The following is a 19,000-nucleotide window of genomic DNA, read 5'->3' as shown; positions in this document are numbered from 1 at the left end:
AATATTGATGAACTTATTTTTAACCATCTTCATTGACACAGAGACTATATTTTCAATCATGTGTTCTATTTCCTTTTAATTTTGGGGTCTTTTTTAATTTTAATTTCATCATATTTTTTCCATTATCAACTGACTGTTTAGTTTAATTTATTTTAATAGCGCAACGTTTCTTTTTTCTTTACTTATATTGTGTTTGTATGACACTGTTGTGTTGCAGCTTAGTTAGGAATTTTTTTAGTGCCTTAGCGCGGTATTTCTTCTCTTTGTTTTGTCCTGTGTCATGCATGTCATTTTATATAATAAAAACGTTTCTTTCTCCCTGCAAACTGTAGATTGTCCATAGCAACCAAAAGTGTCCCTTTATGTCAAAAATAGTTTTAGATCAGCTAAAAAACAGCGATAATAAATTATAATCACTTGCAGAATTGTGCGATAGCGATTTGTGGGGAAATTCGTCATAAAAAAAAAAAAATAATGACAGCAACAATTCTGCAACTGAGCAAATTTCAGTGATTTTAATTTGATTACATTATTGAATAATTTTTATTATAATTATATTATTATTTGTTATAATTATTTATAATTATTTATTATATTATAATTTATAATTTTGTTTTTAAAAAAATGTCATACCCGGGATGCCTATTAGAATCTTGTTTGGTCAGATTTAAGTGAGTTATTTCTAAAAATTACAGACCTACAATATAAAACGCCAAATTTCCTTGCAAATAATGGTACCGCTTTCAGCATGTTTTTTCTGAAAGAATCATACCGCCAGGGAGGTTAAAGCTGAAAATTGGTCTGGGCAGTGCCCAGTAAGCAAGTGGTTGTACCCTTTAGCATTGGTGACCTTAATTAAAGATTTTCTGTAGCTGCTGATCCGCCTCATTTAAATGTTAGCAGGGTCTAGTATCCTAAATTAAATCGTTAGTTTTCCTTGTTTTGAAAGCTTTCTTCAGGTCCAACCATATCATAGTATACCAAAAATCATTATGGTGTTGATATACTGTTTTTTTTAAACAACATCATTTTGTATCTATGGGTCACACAAGTTGTATCACTCTTAAGGTGATAGACTACTGTTTGGATATTCTGTAGAATTATGCCAGCAAAGCAGCCTCAAACCATGATACCCCCTCCTCCACTTTATTTGTGCTTTTGGTGCATGGTGTCTGTAAACATAGCATTCTGTTTCTGCTGAAGAGTTCTACATGTGTCTTATCTGTTTACAGATACATTTTCTGAGAGCTGTTGTGGTACATGTAGACTGTATTTCCCAAACTTAATATGTGCAACACTTTTTATGCAATTGCAGTTTCCAAAAGATAGATATTCCTCAGCATCGAAAGTAGTATCCTTGGGAGATACCCACTAGAGCAGGGGTGTCAAACTGGCGGCCCTCCAGCTGTTCCGAAACTACAAGTCCCATCATGCCTCTGCCTGTGAGAGTCATGCTTGTAACTGTTAGCCTTGAAATGTCTCATGGGACTTGAAGTTTTGCAACAGCTGGAGGGCCGCCAGTTTGACACCCCTGCACTAGAGGGAGTATCAACAAAACCACATTTCTTCCATTTTTACAGAATGTGTCTATCATAGATCTTTTGAAAGTCTTTTATAGCACTGCCCAGCTTTATCTCTAAAGCCTCGTACACACACTCGGTTTTCTCTGCAAGAACCAGCAAGAAAATTGCTGGCAGAGCTTTCTTGCCAAGTAAACCGAGCGTGTGCACAAGGCTTTCAGGTTTCTCGTCTAGAAATCTTCCCAGAATCTTGACAAGAAAAATTGAGATCCTGCTCTCTATTTTCTCGTCGAGATTCTTGTCGGCCTGTTTCCCGACGGGAAACCAGAGCGTCTGTATACTTACCTGTCGCCGTGAAAACCTGCGCATGCTCGAAATGACTTTGACGCATGCGCGGTAGCTTCCACGGCATAGGTAGGGTGAAGCAAGATGGTGTGACGGCATTGAATGTGACGAGCGCATGCTCGCCGTACACGATGACGTCACCGCGTTGTTGCCTTTCAAAAGAACTGTAGTTCTTTTGAGAGGAGTGTGTGTACACTCGGGCAAAAAGAGATTCTTGCCAAGAATCTCATCAGGAAAAACAAACAGACCTTTCCTTAGTAGATGGGGGCCTGTCAGTAACTAAACGTTGTGCCTATTTTCTAAAGCGAAGAACATCACCTCCTAATCGCATCTTATTGTTTGGAACACAGAAGCTGATGCAATTTCTCAATATGATTTTATTGTTATAGATAGAGGATCAGATACTTTTTTCAATCAAGAATGTTGACTGTTTATGTAATTTGTTCAAAAAAGGCTTGACAATGTAAAACATAGTACGTTATATGTTATTTAAGCCTTTGCTTATTATATTAATTTAGAAAAGGGTCATATCTTAAAAATGAAATAAACATTTTAGTTCACATAGGTTCCCAACCCTCTCAGCAAAAGGGAAAATTAGGCTGTGGAAAAATACAGTTCCAATTAAATATGAAAATGAAATCTGGGGTGGCAAGATCTGGAAAAAAAATAGAGTATGCCATTGCTCTCAAACCTTCACTTTATGTTTATTATATATGACCACAATTCTATTTTATCTAAAACCTTACAGTGCATTTATAGGTAAGCTAAAGATAAACAAAAGAGACAAAGATTATAGTACAATCCATGTACAGCTTACATTGGAGTCAACTTGGCAATATTTTATTTTCAGAACAAAAGGAAGAGGATCAAAGGTTAGACCATTTGTCTTTACTCCTGAATGTAAATGAGAACAGGTAAGCATAATGATTTACTTCCAGATTCCAAAACCTCTCTGCACACAAAGACCCCTATTATCTTTTTTTTCCAGTATGAGTAAAGCTAAACTTCTAGCAACTGCATATGAACTTAGTAACAAATATCCAAGAAAATTCATGTCACTGTTTCATCCTATGCTACTCTAATCTAAACTATATTGTTTGGGGTTCTAGTCAAAGATTCTTTCTGCAGGTAGATAACTATCTGATTAATATATAGAATGTTCATCAGATCTTACAAAGCATATAATCTACTCATGGTACCCCTTAGATATACTGTACACATTTTTTTTTTTTACTGTACCTTTGTTTTCACAAGCCATCCACTGTATCGGTCCCTTATCATAATTATGCTGTCCAACAGAAAAGGTAAATACTCGGACCTACGGGAAATGTGGAGAATCAGTTAGGCATTAAATAAAGTACAACTCTACTTCAGTTTAGGTAATGCTTTGAATAGTTTAACATTATCTATGGATTTAACAACTAGGAACATAACATACTTTTGTCAAATTGGGACAATACTTACTTTAGAAGGAAGGGGATGGTCTGCACTCAGGATGACATCCAAAATGGTATTTCTTTATTAAATACATGTAAAAAGCTGTAAAACAGCCTATGCGTTTCGGACTTTAGTCTGACCTACTTTATTTTTGTTAAATGTCCTCATTCACACAGCATAATGTATTTAAAAATTGCACGCAAGCGTACCTTTGGCACAAAGCGTACTCATTATTGCCCAGGATCGAAGACTGTGGTCATGTGAAAAATCAAACATTAAGGCAGTTCGCGATTTCGAGATGAGCCTTTACTGTGTGCAGTAAAATAACATACAGAGTCCCTCTATGAAGTGTCTTGTCTCATGCCACTACACACTGTAACTTGGTAGCTGTTGCATTAGGAGGGACATTCCAAGCCTGCACCCACTTCACAAGTCCAGCGTACCTGTGTTACCTCACTCCCATAACAAAATTGTGTCCCACCGTGCACATAGCACAGACTTCATGTGTGCACTCATTAACTCATTCCTTCCTTTACCTCATGACCAGTCCACTGGTCTCTGTAATTCTGGTTCGGATCCGGTTGCTATTGGATACTCACCAATAGGGAGGGAGCCAGAACATCAAACCCCTTGCTACTGGAGGACCTGTCACCTTTACCAAGTACCACACCTAACTATTTGTTTCTTGGTGTCTTGAACTTGTGCTTGGTTACTCTTAGCAACTATACTCCTTCTCCTTGTCTTGTCACGTTACCCTTTGTAGTGGTCTTATTTCATACTCATTTGTGCTCTACAGACCCTGGTTCTTTAGATACGCCCAAACCAACGTGCAAGCTTTTGAATAACATCAGACAAGGTTCAGAACAGTTAATGTAACTTTACTGAACAAGTTGTAGAAAAAACAGTTCAATATGAACAATGTCCTTCTCCCTCATCTAACTACAGTTGTGTGACTGCCCAGGCATAACTTCATGAGGTGATAGTCCATCTTGGTATTGTCAAAGGCTTGGATGTCTTCTGAAAATCTCAGTGCCTTCAGCGGACTGCAAGATGCAGCAGTCCCAATACCACAAGCCGTGAGCAGGAACAGAACCAATCAAGGACCCTGGACCTTAGCCTTTGCCCTTTTTATAGCACAGATGGGCTGGCTGGGACTCAAAAGCCTGGGAACTGAACTCAAATCACTTAACCCTTTCCCCTGGCCAGCCGCTAATTCACTAAGATCAACATATTTTAATCCGCCTACACACCAGCATGGTAAAATCTTACATGGATCTCTTTGTTTAAGAGGCAACTGGGCAGCAATGTTTGCCATAATTAAAGGGGTTGTAAAGGTTTGTGTTTTTTAACATTAATGCATCCTAGGCATTAAGGTGAAAAAACACTTTGCAGACCAACGCCAAGTCTTTCCAGCAGTGCTGTGTAAGGACACTCTGCAGAGTGTCCTTACACAGCACTGCTGGAAAGACTTAGTGCCGGTCTGGAGGCACTAATAAATGTGAGTGGGCATTGTTACCATTGTTTATTTCTACTTTTATAATAAAGAGCTCAATATATTGCGAAATGATCGGTTCTTTGCTTTTCATGAGAGCTTTAAAAACATAAATAAGGAAACCCATGAGATGAATATTGTCATATTGGTTGAACAAACGGCAGATTGGTTCCTAGGTGTGGAGTGGTTAACCCTAAGGCCCCGTACACACGACCAAACATGTATGCTGAAACTGGTCCGCGGGCCAGTTTCAGCATACATGTTCGGTCGTGTGTAGGCGCGAGCGGGCCGAATTCCAGCAAACATTTGCCCGCCGGGCCTTTTCCCAGCAGACAAATATTCCTGGACGTGTTTTAAAACCGTCCGCTGGAATCCTGCCCGCTCGGACATGTACGGTCGTCAGTACAGACCAACCGTACATGTCCGAGCGCCCGCCATCCCTCGCATGCGTCGAATGACTTCGACGCATGCGTGGAAGCCTTTAAATGGCAGGCCCGCCCACGTCGCCGCGTCATCGCCGTGTAATCGGCGTGGCGACGACGCGGACACGCCCCGCGTATTGTACAACCATCGTACAGAAGCCCTCTGGCAGGCATGTACGGTGAAAACGGTCCGACGGACCGGTTTCATCGTACATGTTTGCTCGTGTGTACCGGGCCTAAGATAAACCAAGGCGCTTATACATCCTAGCTCTGGTGAGTGCCCACTTCAGAAGTTGGTGGTGGTAGCACAAATTGGTGGAATAGCAGCTAATTTTTTACAGCACGGATTTGTACACTTAAGGATTTAATTGAATACCTTTGAAGTGGTTCACTGGGACTCTGCTAAGAGCACGTTCTAATGATTTATTTATGTTAGCACCTATTTTCAATATTTTTTCACGTATATATTTTTTTAGCATTTTTGTATTGTTTTTGGGTGATTTATTTCTTTGGGCACATGTGAATGGGCACACAGAGATTGGTTCACCATAAATATTGTTTTAATAGCTCTATTGTTCTAATAACATTATAGTTTTGCACAGCAGTACTAACAATATACTGTAGGGTTGGCACAGTTACCATTTCCTTTTTTTCACTATTTATATACTATTGGTTATGCAATTGTCATCTAAACGTGTTACAATCAACATGACTGGGAGAACAATCATTTAATATCCTTTAGTCAATTGGGTGTGGTTGTGTAACAAGGCTATATTTTTCAGTCTAAGTAAGCTCATAAATCAATTATATTGTGCTTTGTACATTTTAACTATAAGAGCACCAAACATTTACATTAGGGGAGAGCACAATGTGAAAGATAGTGGTAAGCCAATACAAGTGAAAAATGGTTCTAACATATATATATATATGATAAGGTACATTTTCCGTAAAAAATAAGCAGAACATTGATAAATATATAGTATAGGCAGATCATATCCTGGTCCTCGACTGCAACCTCTATGATTGTTACAAAGTTAGCATTCAATATATGGCAAATTGTTGGAGATGTACTGAAGAGTATCTGGTACTAAGGTTTATTTCACTTAAATGTTGTTTTGAAATGTTTAATGGTTAACAGCATCAAATACAACTATGGCATTTCTGGGGAAAAGTCTCCCTCTTTTCAGGGCTTGAGCTAGGATTATTAGAATCATGTTAGAATGCAGTAAGAGACCGTGTTAAGACTTGATGAAGACTAGAATTTCCTAATGGCACTAAGCTTAGCCAGCTGCTGAGGTCACAATGAAATAATAAAAAAAAAAAGTCACAGTACTCTGAAATATGCAGTATTATGTGCTGACAAATCCTTTCATTGCATTAGGAATAATTAAAGTGTATGTGGAGCCAAAGCATTTTTTCCGCTTTTGATAAAGTAAGATATAGATAAAATCACTTCCTAAAATTGGAGAGATTTCTATTAACTTCCTGTCCCACAGATGGAGGGAAATCTCCTCTAATGCCCTGTACACACGATCCGTTCGTCTGATGAAAACGGACCGATGGATTTTTTCATCAGATATCCGATGAAGCTGACTTTCATCAGTCTTGCCTACACGCCATTGGTTAAAAATCCGATTGTGTCCAACGCGGTGACGTAAAACACAACCACGTGCAGAGAACAATGAAGTTCAATGCTTCCGAACATGCGTCGACTTGATTCTGAGCATGCATGGATTTTTGACCGATGGATTTCCCTAGAGACGATTGTTTTTTTCTATCGGTTTTTTAACCATACGAAAAATTTAAAACAGGTTCTATTTTTTTTCACAGATGTGGAAAAAACTGATGGGGCCCACACACGATCGGTTCGTCCGATGAAAACGGTCCATCGGTCCGTTTTCATCAGACGAACCAATCGTGTGTACAGGGCATTAGACAGCTGTCACCAGAACTGGATGATTTATCCACTATTTCTGTTCTAGTGAAGTTTTGGATTATTCTTTTCAGTGAGATCCAGCATCAAGTCAGCCAGAAAGAATCTCATTAATTATTTTAAGACAGGTTGCTTAAAAATATCATAAATACATTGAACCAATGTGCATTGAAGTAAATGGCAGCAGAATTGCATAGCTTTAGCAATGACAAAGACATACTTTTTTTACCTTTAACCTTCCCTAGTAAAAGGTCACATAAAAAAAATGTATTCTCTGAAAATTATCTGTGAACACCCCTAGCGACATCTGAATGGATCATTAATTGGAGGAGTATTTGTGGAAATTGAACAGAATGAAAAATGTAAAATGCTAGCAGATCTGAATCAACCCTGCACATGACCCGGCTCAGTCCTACACAAAACTTGAGATATACCAGAGACATAAGCACTATGCATTTACATTTACTAACTGCAGATGATTCCAGGACAAGTTTAGAAAGAATGAATACAGTGCATTAAGCATTGACCTCTGTAATGTAAAGGAGGAAGCCATCTTACACAAACATTTAAGTATCATGTTCTAGACTTTTAATAAAAATGTATAATAAATGTAAAGCAACAGCTTTCATTACTATTTTTATAAGTACCACAGATGTCACTGCACTTGACAAATTAGTACTTCAGTACATCACTTTACTAACCAGCTTCAAACAGATGCCTAATCTCCAATGACAATAGAATTTCAGAGCTCATGTTTGAAAGCATGTGCAGACTTGCAAAATAGCATAAAGCTATAAAGAAGTAGGACATATTCTAAGCAAACCCTCAGCTTTGTTCAGTTTTTTTTTTGTAAGCCTTGTATCTGCTTCTCATATGTGTCTAATAAAACGTCCATTAACCTGCTTTGTCTGCAAATGCAATTCACCTGATGCATTAGGAAAAGATACTGAAATTGCACTGGTGTGAATAAGTCCTGCAATTATAATTATAATATATATTAAACATTATGTCATATAATGCATCATCTTACCGTGTACTTACTGATATAACAAATCAAAGAACTTTAGAAGCGATCACATTGTAACCCCAGGTAAGAGACGTGGGTACACAAAATATTACAAAATTGTATTCAATATCCATAAAATGGTGTAAAAACTGTTAACAACATGTATGACTTCTGATTCCCAATGGGACTAAAGCCTGGTTAACCTGTCAAGATCCAGTCCATATACATCACAATTATATATTAAAGTGAAGTACCGTATATACTCGAGTATAAGCTGAGTTTTTCAGCACATTTTTTTGTGCTGAAAATGCCCCCCTCGGCTTATACTCGAGTCACCTTTTTGCGCCTGATCTCCCGGGCGTTGGGGATCCGGTACTGGCCAGCCGTAAGACCCAAAACTTGGCACACATGTAGCCCCACTCTTCCTCTACAAGTATGAAACGTTTGATGTCCAGAAGGCCTACAACCGGGGAGCACCGATTTTTGAAAGCCGGGCACCCCTTCCATAGACTCCCATGTTAAACGTCTAGTCAGGGACACAGTGAGGCATGGGCACAGTGAGGCAAAGTGAGGCACAGTGAGGCATGCAGATGGACACCCTAGGCTTATACTCAAGTCAATACGTTTTCCCATTTTTTTATGGTAAAATTAGGTGCCTCGGCTTATATTCGGGTCGGCTTATACTCGAGTATGTACGGTAATTGTAATTAACATGAAAAATAAAATAATTGCAATTAATATGAATGTGGCCAGCTGGTTTGCAGGAAATAGAAATCTTGATCTCTATGCATTTCACCAATCATTGGCTTCTTCAGGAGATCATACAAAACTTTAGAGGCGTCTGTACCTTTTTCTTGGATGTGGTGCCACACAAACAATTTGCACTTCACTATGGTTCAAATTACCATGTATACTTATTACACTTACTACACTAAGTAACCGCCAACTTACTAATGAACATTCAAATGCCACCACTTCAAGACACTGCCATCAAGCTTAACTATTCAACCTATTCTGGCACACAGTTTAAAGAGCACATACGTGGGGAACATTTCCTGACCCTTTTAGCCACCTCCTGTTCAAGATCCCTTGATTGAATAAAAAATGGCCCAGGTCAGAAAATTATCCAACTGTGAGCGACTGCATCCAATTAGATACAGTTGCTGTTTGGGTATTTTGACTGCTGGCATGCTTGGTAAAAACCTTGCCACAGCAGGAGAGTCATCCAGCCTTGCCGTATATTTTTTAGGAAAAAACAAGCTATATGTACATCGGCACAACATAAAACCTGATAGTTTGAAATAATTTAATAACATTACTTAATAAGCCTGGTAAATTGTACTGGCTTGAAATATTTTAGATGTCTCCAGTGGCTAGCAAAAAGGCTTTACAAAAATGCAGTATATGGCGGCAAGGGTTGGAAGAATTATAGAGCTAGGAACAAGACATTGAGGCTATTTTATAAGAGACATTTTAATAGCTTTGTCAAGTTAAAGCGGAGGTTCACCCAAATAACATCTATATCAGACCAACTTCTTTATACTTCTAACATGTACAGTCCGCATTTTTTATTTTTTTACGCTTTTTCTGAAAGGACGTCAATCATCTGGGCGACTTCCCAGAGAACAATCCTCCTCGGCATAGAAACGCCTACTCCCGCGGGGAGAAGTACCCGGAAGCCAGATTGCAAATATAGATTATACGGTATGTACAGCGGAAAAAAAAAATGCGGACTGTACATGTTAGACGTATAAAGAAGTTGGTCTGATATAGATGTTATTTGGGTGAACCTCTGCTTTACTGGACCCTTGTCTGTCCCCTTTCTTTGTAGAGATTTCCTCTCACTACCTGTTGTGTAAACTATGCATAAACTGTCAAGAAATCCAAACAAAGGGTTCTCCTTATACCTTATATAATTATTCGGCAGGCACCATCTCTTCATTTCAAATACAACTACAAAATAAAAATACAACTAGGAATAGAACTACAAAATAGGTTTAAAAATATATTTTAACACAATTGTAAATGTAAAGGGACTCTGTTGCAATTGAAAAACATATCCTTGTTATAGAAAAGATCTTTAGATCTTACCTGCCTAATGCCTGTCTCAAGAGCCACTGTAGCTGAAGAAACTTCAGCATCCAACACACTGCCAGGAGTAAGCCTAGCCCCATTGCACTCTGAATTCACCTGCCAGCTGCTACATCACTACAGTATTCTGTAAGTACACAGCGCTGGCAGATAGAACAATAGAAAAATGTGTCTACGTGCTCTAGGAAGAGATGGGTATCCATTTAACAGGGACACAGATGGCAAAAATACATTCTAAAGCCCAGAGCCTAGTACACACCACTCACAGCTCAGGTCGGAGCCACTGTACTAACAATCCATTGTTAGTACTGCAATCTCCCTCGCTGTGCTTTTGTGTTCTGACAGGGGGAATCCCCCGCCAGAACATTCCAATCAGCACTCTTTGGCCCCATACACACAAGAGGATTTATCCGCGGATACGGTCCAGCGGACCGTATCCGCGGATAAATCCTCTCGAGGATTTCAGAAGATTTCTATGCGATGGCGTGTACACACCATCGCATTGAAATCCGCGCCGAAATCCTCTGGCGATGACGTGTCGCGCCGTCGCCGCGATTATGACGCGGCGACGGGCGCGACGCTGTCATATAAGGAATTCCACGCATGCGTCAAATCATTACGACGCGTGCGGGGAATCCCTTTGGACGGATGGATCCGGTGAGTCTGTACAGACGAGCGGATCCATCCTTTGGGATGGACTTCAGCAGATGGATTTGTTGAGCATGTCAGCAAATATTCATCTGCTGAAAATCCATCCCAGGGGAGATTTATCCGAGGATAAATATCCGCAGGAGTGTACACACCATAGAATCTATCCGCTGAAACCCATTTGATGGGATTTATCTGCGGATAGATTCTATGGTGTGTACGGGGCCTTAGACATTGAGCTTTGATGCTGAGCATTTTTGTTTTATTCCTACTGACCATGGCCCAGCCAACAAACAGTTTGGTGGATGGTAAACTAGCCCTTTGTTTAGAAAGTTTCAGGAAACCTGATTTAAGTTACACTAAGCATAACATTTTTTAGGATTAAATAATTAAAATAAATCTTGTTTTATTCTTCCTCCTCTTCTCTTCTATACTAGTGTCGATTCCTTCTGCTATGCTGGGGTATCTTCCCAGCTATGGGTTTTATGTTTCTCAAATAAAAACCTGAAGACACCTACAGTAGGTGAACCCGATTTTGTGTCAATCTCGCTCTCTTTCTCGGCGAGATTGAGCACCTACGAGCCCCATCGCGGGGAGCCAGCGCCGAGATGGCTTGCCGCGATGGAGACAGAGCCGTCATAGAAGCGACGGGAGATCCGACTTGGATTCCCGCCAATTATACACGTGTGCGGCGTTTGTTATGAATCCTGAGGGGGAAGTCCCCGCCGGATTTTAAATAAAAATCCGGCATGGGTTCCCCCCTCAGGAGCATACCGGGCCCTTAGGTCTGTTATGGGTTGTAAGGAGAGCCCCCCTACGCCGAAAAAAACGGCGTAGGGGGTCCCCCTACAATCCATACCAGACCCGCATCCAAAGCACGCTACCCGGCCAGCCAGGAAGGGAGTGGGGACGAGCGAGCGCCCCCCCCCCTCCTGAGCCGTACCAGGCTGCATGCCCTCAACATGGGGGGGTTGGGTGCTCTGGGGCAGGGGGGCGCACTGCGGCCCCCCCACCTCAGAGCACCCTGTCCCCATGTTGATGAGGACAGGGCCCCTTCCCGACAACCCTGGCCGTTGGTTGTCGGGGTATGCGGGCGGGAGGCTTATCGGAATCTGGGAGCCCCCTTTAATAAGGGGGCCCCCAGATACCGGCCCCCCACCCTAAGTGAATGAGTATGGGGTACATCGTACCCCTACCCATTCACCTGCAAGAAAAGTGGTAAAAACACAAATAAACCACACAGGGTATTAAAATATTTTATTAGTCTGCTCCGGAGGCCTCCCCTGTCTTCTTTATTAGCTCTTTTACCAGGGGAGGCTTCTTCTTTGACGTCTTCGGGTGGGTGGGGGCCGCTGTCTGGTTCTCTTCCACCGCCGGGGGGGGGTGGCTTTTAAAAAAGCCCCCACCCCCCGGCGGGTTTCCTCCGGCGTCTTCGGCGGGGCTCTTCTTCTTCCGCTATCCCGACGGGTCTTCTCCGCTATCCGGGGGGTCTTCTCAACTCTCCGGGGGTCTCCTTCTGTGTTCGCCGCTCTCCGCTGTTGACTCGGCGCACTCCGGTTCTTCGTCTCGCTGTCCGGTGCCTTCTTCCGTGCTGTACGTCTTCTTCTCCTTCCGTGCTGTGAGTTCTTCTTCCGTGCTGTGACGTCATGTTCTTCACTTCTCTTCTTCTCCCGATGTTGACACGCCGGTCCTTCTCGCTGAAATGACGGATGCGCGCCTTGCATCGGACCTATATAGGCCTCACAGTCCCATCATGCTCTGTACCTACCCATGTGATACCTACCCACGTGGGTACTGTAGGTATCACATGGGTAGGTATATACGTTGTTGCGGCGTACTTGGGAGCAATGCACACTGGGATATGTACACGGACGGCGCATGCACAAAATGTCAATCACGTCAGGTCATCATAGATTTACATAAAACACGCCCCCTTCCACATTTGAATTATGCGCGCTTACGCCGGCCCCATTTATGCTACGCCACCGCAACTTACGGAGCAAGTGCTTTGTGAATACTGCACTTGCTCCTGTAAGTTGCGGCGTTGTAGCGTAAATACGATACGCTGCGCCGCCGCAACTATGCGCGCCCCTACCTGAATCTAGCCCAATGAATGTAAAAAAAAAAAAACAATATATAGATCTATCTATCTATCTATCGATAATATAGATCTATCTATAGATAGATAGATCTATATATCTATAGATATATGTATATCTATAGATATATCTATATCTATATATACATACAGTATACGGTTTATAAATTGTAGCACATTCAAGTAATTTACACAATGCAAAACAAAAAATATTACAATAATAGTAAAAATGTAATGTTAATATTAAATATAAAAAATACTACAAACAAGTCTAATTTTCCAGGCTCAATCCCCTTATCAAAACTCATGGCATGTTTATTTTACAGAAGAAGTGCTAAGCTATTTTAGGATTTACCAAAAGATACTGGTGTCTGAACATCTGCAAAGTTACAGAACTGTCACATGTTTTAGTCACACAAAATTTAACTTCACTGGAATTCTGGCATAAATAACAAGATGTAGATTACAGGAAATATTAGTCTTCCGATTGTTGAGGCAAAACATGAATTTGCTGACAGTGTCATCCAGATAAAAATTTACAAACGTCATTGTGGATATAAAATTTACTGGTAACCCTGATGGCATAATTTGAGAGAACATTTGACTCTGAGAGTACACAGCGCGCTTATCCTTGAACCCCGTGTTTGCACAGAACAGTGAGGAAGTAAACAAAAGATGACCATGTGCATTTTGGGCAAACAGCAGGTTTGCTATAAAGTGGCCCTCCAGAGAGAGAAAAGGGAACTATAACTGAAGGGTAAGGCAGGGACATTGGTTACGTTTATCCTTGCCACCAGGTAAACCTTCCTATACAAGTTTTCATTGTGAGAAAGCTGAAACCTGCAAAGGACTGATGCAGCTCTCCTGGCCCCTAATATGACACTTTCGACTCCTTTAGTAAAGAGAAAACAGTGTCCTGGGATTATATTCAGCGTAAATAGAAGTCAAAATTAATACATTGGAAGCTCAAGAGACATGTTTCAACATGGTTTAGAGCTGTTGCTGTTCTATTCCTAAAGTAGCAGTCTAATTTACTACTGCAACTGAAAATACTGTAAATACTTTTACCTTGTTGTTTTGGGGTAAAGTGTTTTATAAAGCCATTCAAGAACCTATTACATGTTGTAAAATAAAATGACATCTGGTCTTACAGGGGAAGTAAACCCTGATGGGTTTTATTTCCTCTCCCCCCCTGCAAAGTAAAAGTATAATAAGTAAGCATCACATACTAGCCCATTATGTGCCACTTACCTGCAACCGAAGCCTGTGCTGTCCTCGTTGGTGGCCGCATCCATCTTTGCCCCTATCCCTTCCGGGGCCCTGGACTCCAGCTCTGTGACTGGCCGCAGTCACAGCACTTGCTAGTGAAGAAATGGTGCGGAGGGCTGTTTCTTCACAGTGCATGTGCCAATGACATCATCGGCGCACTACAAGGTAAATATCTCCTAAACTGCGCACGGTTAGGAGATATTTACAGTACCTATAGGTAAGCCTTATTATAGGCTTACCTATAGATACAACTTCTGCATTGGGGGTATACAACCACTTTAAACATTTTCAATGAGGGCTGGAAAATACACTTTTAAAAATCTTCCAAACACACTAACATCTATCCATTATGCAACTACAGTAGTAGCAACTTATTCCACACTCTGACATATAAAGCTTTACTCTAAAGCTAAAAAAAAAAAAAAAAAAAGTAACAAAGGTTTTCTTTTTGTAGCTCACACAATTTGTGTTTCTTAATCTTTTTGGAGCTGTACCAGGTAAATTTATAGTTACATTATTATAGGAAACCAAAAAGTAGGAAAATAAAAGAGAGCTTACAAATCTGTGTTGGAGTAAATCTCCATGCTCTTACTCAAGAGGTTTTCTGAAGTCTGTGTATGATAGATAGCCTAACTGCCTTGTATCCACTTGCCTGCATGATATTATCCTGTATAATTTCCGTTCTTTTCCAGGACTCACACCAGCAGGTGTTAGGAGACTTAATTTAATAGATTTGGACTTCACAGAATTCTTTAGCATCTGGTTGCTTTTTTGTACGCTTCCATACATCAAATGCTGATTAATGTGTAACATGCTTCTGAAAAACTATCCAGCAAATCTTTATTTTTCTACAGGTATTTTGACACATTTGAAGCTAAAATTATTTAAAACAAAAGTAATTGGATGTAATTGGAATGTAATTGAAATATGAATGTAATGTATATGTATGATTTTATTTTTGTATGGAAAAAATTCAGAAAATTAATAAATGAGATTTATAAAAAAATAAAACAAAAGTATACAAAGTGTAAGTAAGTTCATTTGTTATGCTGATGGATATTGTCATAGACTTCCAAAAACAGGGTGAAAAAAAGATCTGCAAAAACTTCTACTATTTATTTATTTGTATATGCTGTACAGTGTATATTGCATTGGCTTCCGTCCTGTTCCTTATTTTACTGGTGTCTCTACTAGCCCTTTTGATATACACATAATCTGTGTGCCAACAAAAGATAAGCACCTCCCCATCCCAAACCCCTTCCTTTAGATATTCCCACAATAAGAGTCAAAAAAATGTGCCGTATATACTCGAGTATAAGCCGACCCAAATATAAGCAGAGGCACCTAATTTTACCACAAAACACTGGGAAAACGTATTCACTTGAGTATAAGCCTAGGGTGTCCATCTGCATGCCTCATTGTGCCTCACTTTGCCTCACTGTGTCCATGTGCATGCCTCACTGTGTCCATGCCTCACTGTGCCCATGCCTAACTATGTCCATGACTAGACTGACGTTTAACATGGGAGTCTATGGAAAGGGTGCCCAGCTTTGAAAAATCGGTGCTCCCCAGCCGTAGGCCCCCCAGACAACACACTTTGCACACTTATAGAGGAAAATGGGGCTACATGTGTGCCAAGTTACGGGCAGCCGGTACTGGGTCCCCAAAGTCCGGGAGATCAGGCGCAAAAAGGTGACTCGAGTATAAGCCGAGGGGGGCATTTTCAGCACAAAAAAATTTGATGAAAAACTCGGTGTATACTCGAGTATATACGGTAAGTAAAATCCCCAATTGCTGATCCAAATCCATGGTAATATAACATACCAGGGCCTTCTTTCTTGTATAATCTTTTTTGTGGTTCTCCACACTGTTTCCTTATGATATGGCTACTGCCAATTAGGTGTCCTTTTTCAGGCTTCACAGGTCCTTAAGACTCAATTCTGTGGCATAATAATATCGTAAGGAGGGGTGGCTACATGATCTGATAGCAGAAGGCCTAGACTATATCACAGTAGCCACTTCTAAAAAAAGTAACCCCTACATCTATCAACAAATTGATGGATGTAGGAGGTGAGGACAAGGGGGTTAGGGTTTGGCTTAAGGATTTTTTATTTAAACTAAAAAGCAGAGGGCAGAAAGTTCAAAATGGTAGTCCCTGAATGTGTAATGCATATAATGTAGGACTGGGGAAATTAAAGATTAATTCCTCGATAAATCTTTAATTTTTTTGATCGATCAAAATTCTTTTAATCGATCAAAATTATTTTGATCGATCAAAATTATTTTGATCGATCAAAATTATTTTGATCGATCAAAATTCTTGATGTCACCGGACAGCCTGGACAGTGAGACTTACCCTGCTGGATGCGAGCAAACTCCACCCATTGTATTGAGGTACCTTTGCATCTGTGGAGCAGGAGGATGCATCAGGCTCCATCAGGGGAAGGGGGCAAAAATAACCATCGCTTTCCTGTCCTAAGCAGTTTTGTGCAGACAATTCTTTGTGTATCGGCAACATCTGTTCCATGCGAAAGACTGTTCAGTTCTTCAGGGTATATTGTCAATAAAATGCGATCTAGCTAAAATGTCTGGCTAAAGTGATTTAAAACATATTTGTGTGAACTGTGAAGTTAAGTCATGGATTGTGGAAACTAACTAGTGTCGGGTGATTGTATATAGTGTATACCACATTTACCACTGACTAATGCAGAGTTGCAATGGAAGGAGATCAGCTAAAAGTAGTTGGATCTGTAAGTGCGTTATAATTAATCGAAATTAGTCGATTAATCGATTAAAAAAAAAACGATTAATCAAACACCAAAATTGTAATCAGTAACAGCCCTAATATAATGTCATTGATTTACTAATTGTAAATGGGCTGTTCGCTTTCCAAGGGAAGTTGCACTATGCTAGGGAATATTCCCCAGAGCATAGTGAATGTGGTACCCAATCATGTGTGAAGAAAATATAAAAATACATTTTTTGCTTGAAATTTTTTGGAAGATGGAGGTCAGCAGAGCCTCACCTTATTCACTAAGCACTGGGGAATATCCCCTTGTAACCCCATTATATCATTCAAATTACATATAGCCAGATTCAGAAAGACTGGCTTAACTTTGAGGCGGTGTAGCGTATCGCATATACGCTACGCCGCCGTAAGTCAGAGAGGCAAGTGCTATATTCACAAAGCACTTGCCTCCTAAGTTACGGCGGCGTAGCGTTAATGGACCGGCGTAAGCGCGCCTAATTTAAATGAGAAACAGGGGGGGCGTGTTTTATGTTCATGACTGGTGACACGTTGGGTTGACGTTTTTAACGAACGGCGCATGCGCCGTCCGTGGACAAATGCCAGTGTGCATTGCTCCAAAGTACGCCGCATGGACGTATTGGTTTCGACGTGAACGTAAATTACGTCCAGCCACATTCACGGACGACTTACGCAAACGACGTAAACATTTCAAAACGACGTCCATACTTAACATTGGCTAGGCCAGATTTTTGTTCGACTAACTTTACGCCGGAAAACGCCTTACATAAATGGCGTATCTTTACTGCGACGGGCAAGCGTACGTTCGTGAATAGGCGTATCTCGCTGATTTACGCATTCTAGGTGTAAATCAGCGTTCACGCCCCTAGCGGCCGGCGGAACTAGACAGCTAAGATACGACGGCGCAGGCTGTCATATCTTAGCTACATTTAAGTGTATCTCAATTTGAGAATACACTTAAATGTACGACGGCTTAGATTCAGAGTTACGGCGGCGTATCTACTGATACGCCGGTGTAAACGTCTCTGAATCTGGCTAATAAATTCAAATTGTGATATAAGAGTATGTAACACTTCTTGAAAAAACACAAGGACACAGAAACCTTTTGGCACAAAACCATCAAATGAACACTCCTTTACTAAAATAATATATTTTTTACACAGCATTTTCTTATTTTAATAATCTTTTTTTTTTAAATTGTTTTTATTTGAAAAAAAAAATCATCAAACATACACTTGGTGCCAAGGGAGCAAACATACATACACAATACGGCAGCAAGGGAGCGGCCCCCACAATGGGACCACGACCAAATTAACCATTATACTCCTATACAATATAACAAATTTCCATTATATGCATCCAAGGACACCAATGTGAGCAACTCAAATTAAATTGTTAGACCCTTCAGTTTATCGGTCCTCTATTGAGGTGAGATGAGATCGATAAAAAGGAAGGTGCTAAAACCATAGGAGTAAAACATGAGGAGAAGAGGGGAGACAGAAGAGGAGAGAGGAAGAGAAGGGAGGGGAGGGAAGGCTGAGATGGTGATGAGTAGGTTAATAATCAGAAGAAGAAAGTCTTAGTCCGCTTTTACGGGAGTAAACCAAATACCAATAAATCAGATATCAGTTTTTAACCATATACCAGGTAGTCCATATCTTCCACAGGGCATCAAATTTACATCGCACCCCTCTTCTACTGGCCAAAAGAGACTCAAAAGTGTATTGCGTCTGTGTCATAAGGAGAACCTCTGACGCGTTTGGGGCCCTGTCAGCCTTCCACTGTTGTGCGAGCAATGATCTAGCTGCTAGGAGGATATGGGTCACCACCGCTCTGCAATCCGCAGGGAAGATTTCTATCCCCACATGTAGAATCGCCAAGCTAGGACTGGGCCGAGTTAGAATACCGGTGATCCTAGATATATATTGGAAGATAGAGTGCCAAAAACTAGTCAAATGCTTGCAGGACCATA

The 19,000-nt window shown here is 40.6% G+C and overlaps 1 protein-coding gene across 8 annotated transcripts in view; it reads right to left on the bottom strand.

Annotated features, from left to right (window-relative positions):
• The window catches only part of CACNA2D1 (calcium voltage-gated channel auxiliary subunit alpha2delta 1), an 856,738-nt gene that overhangs the window by 151,120 nt on the left and 686,618 nt on the right, over positions 1-19,000 (bottom strand). For all 8 annotated transcript variants that reach the window (XM_040343442.1, XM_040343444.1, XM_040343443.1 and 5 more), the window contains one exon: positions 3,105-3,183. In XM_040343442.1, the coding sequence (XP_040199376.1) occupies positions 3,105-3,183 (79 nt within the window). The remainder of the gene's footprint in view (positions 1-3,104; positions 3,184-19,000) is intronic.

This window comes from Rana temporaria, chromosome 3 (assembly GCF_905171775.1).
Source record: "Rana temporaria chromosome 3, aRanTem1.1, whole genome shotgun sequence".
NCBI lineage: Eukaryota > Metazoa > Chordata > Amphibia > Anura > Ranidae > Rana > Rana temporaria.
This window is presented reverse-complemented; position numbering and strand designations above follow the sequence as displayed.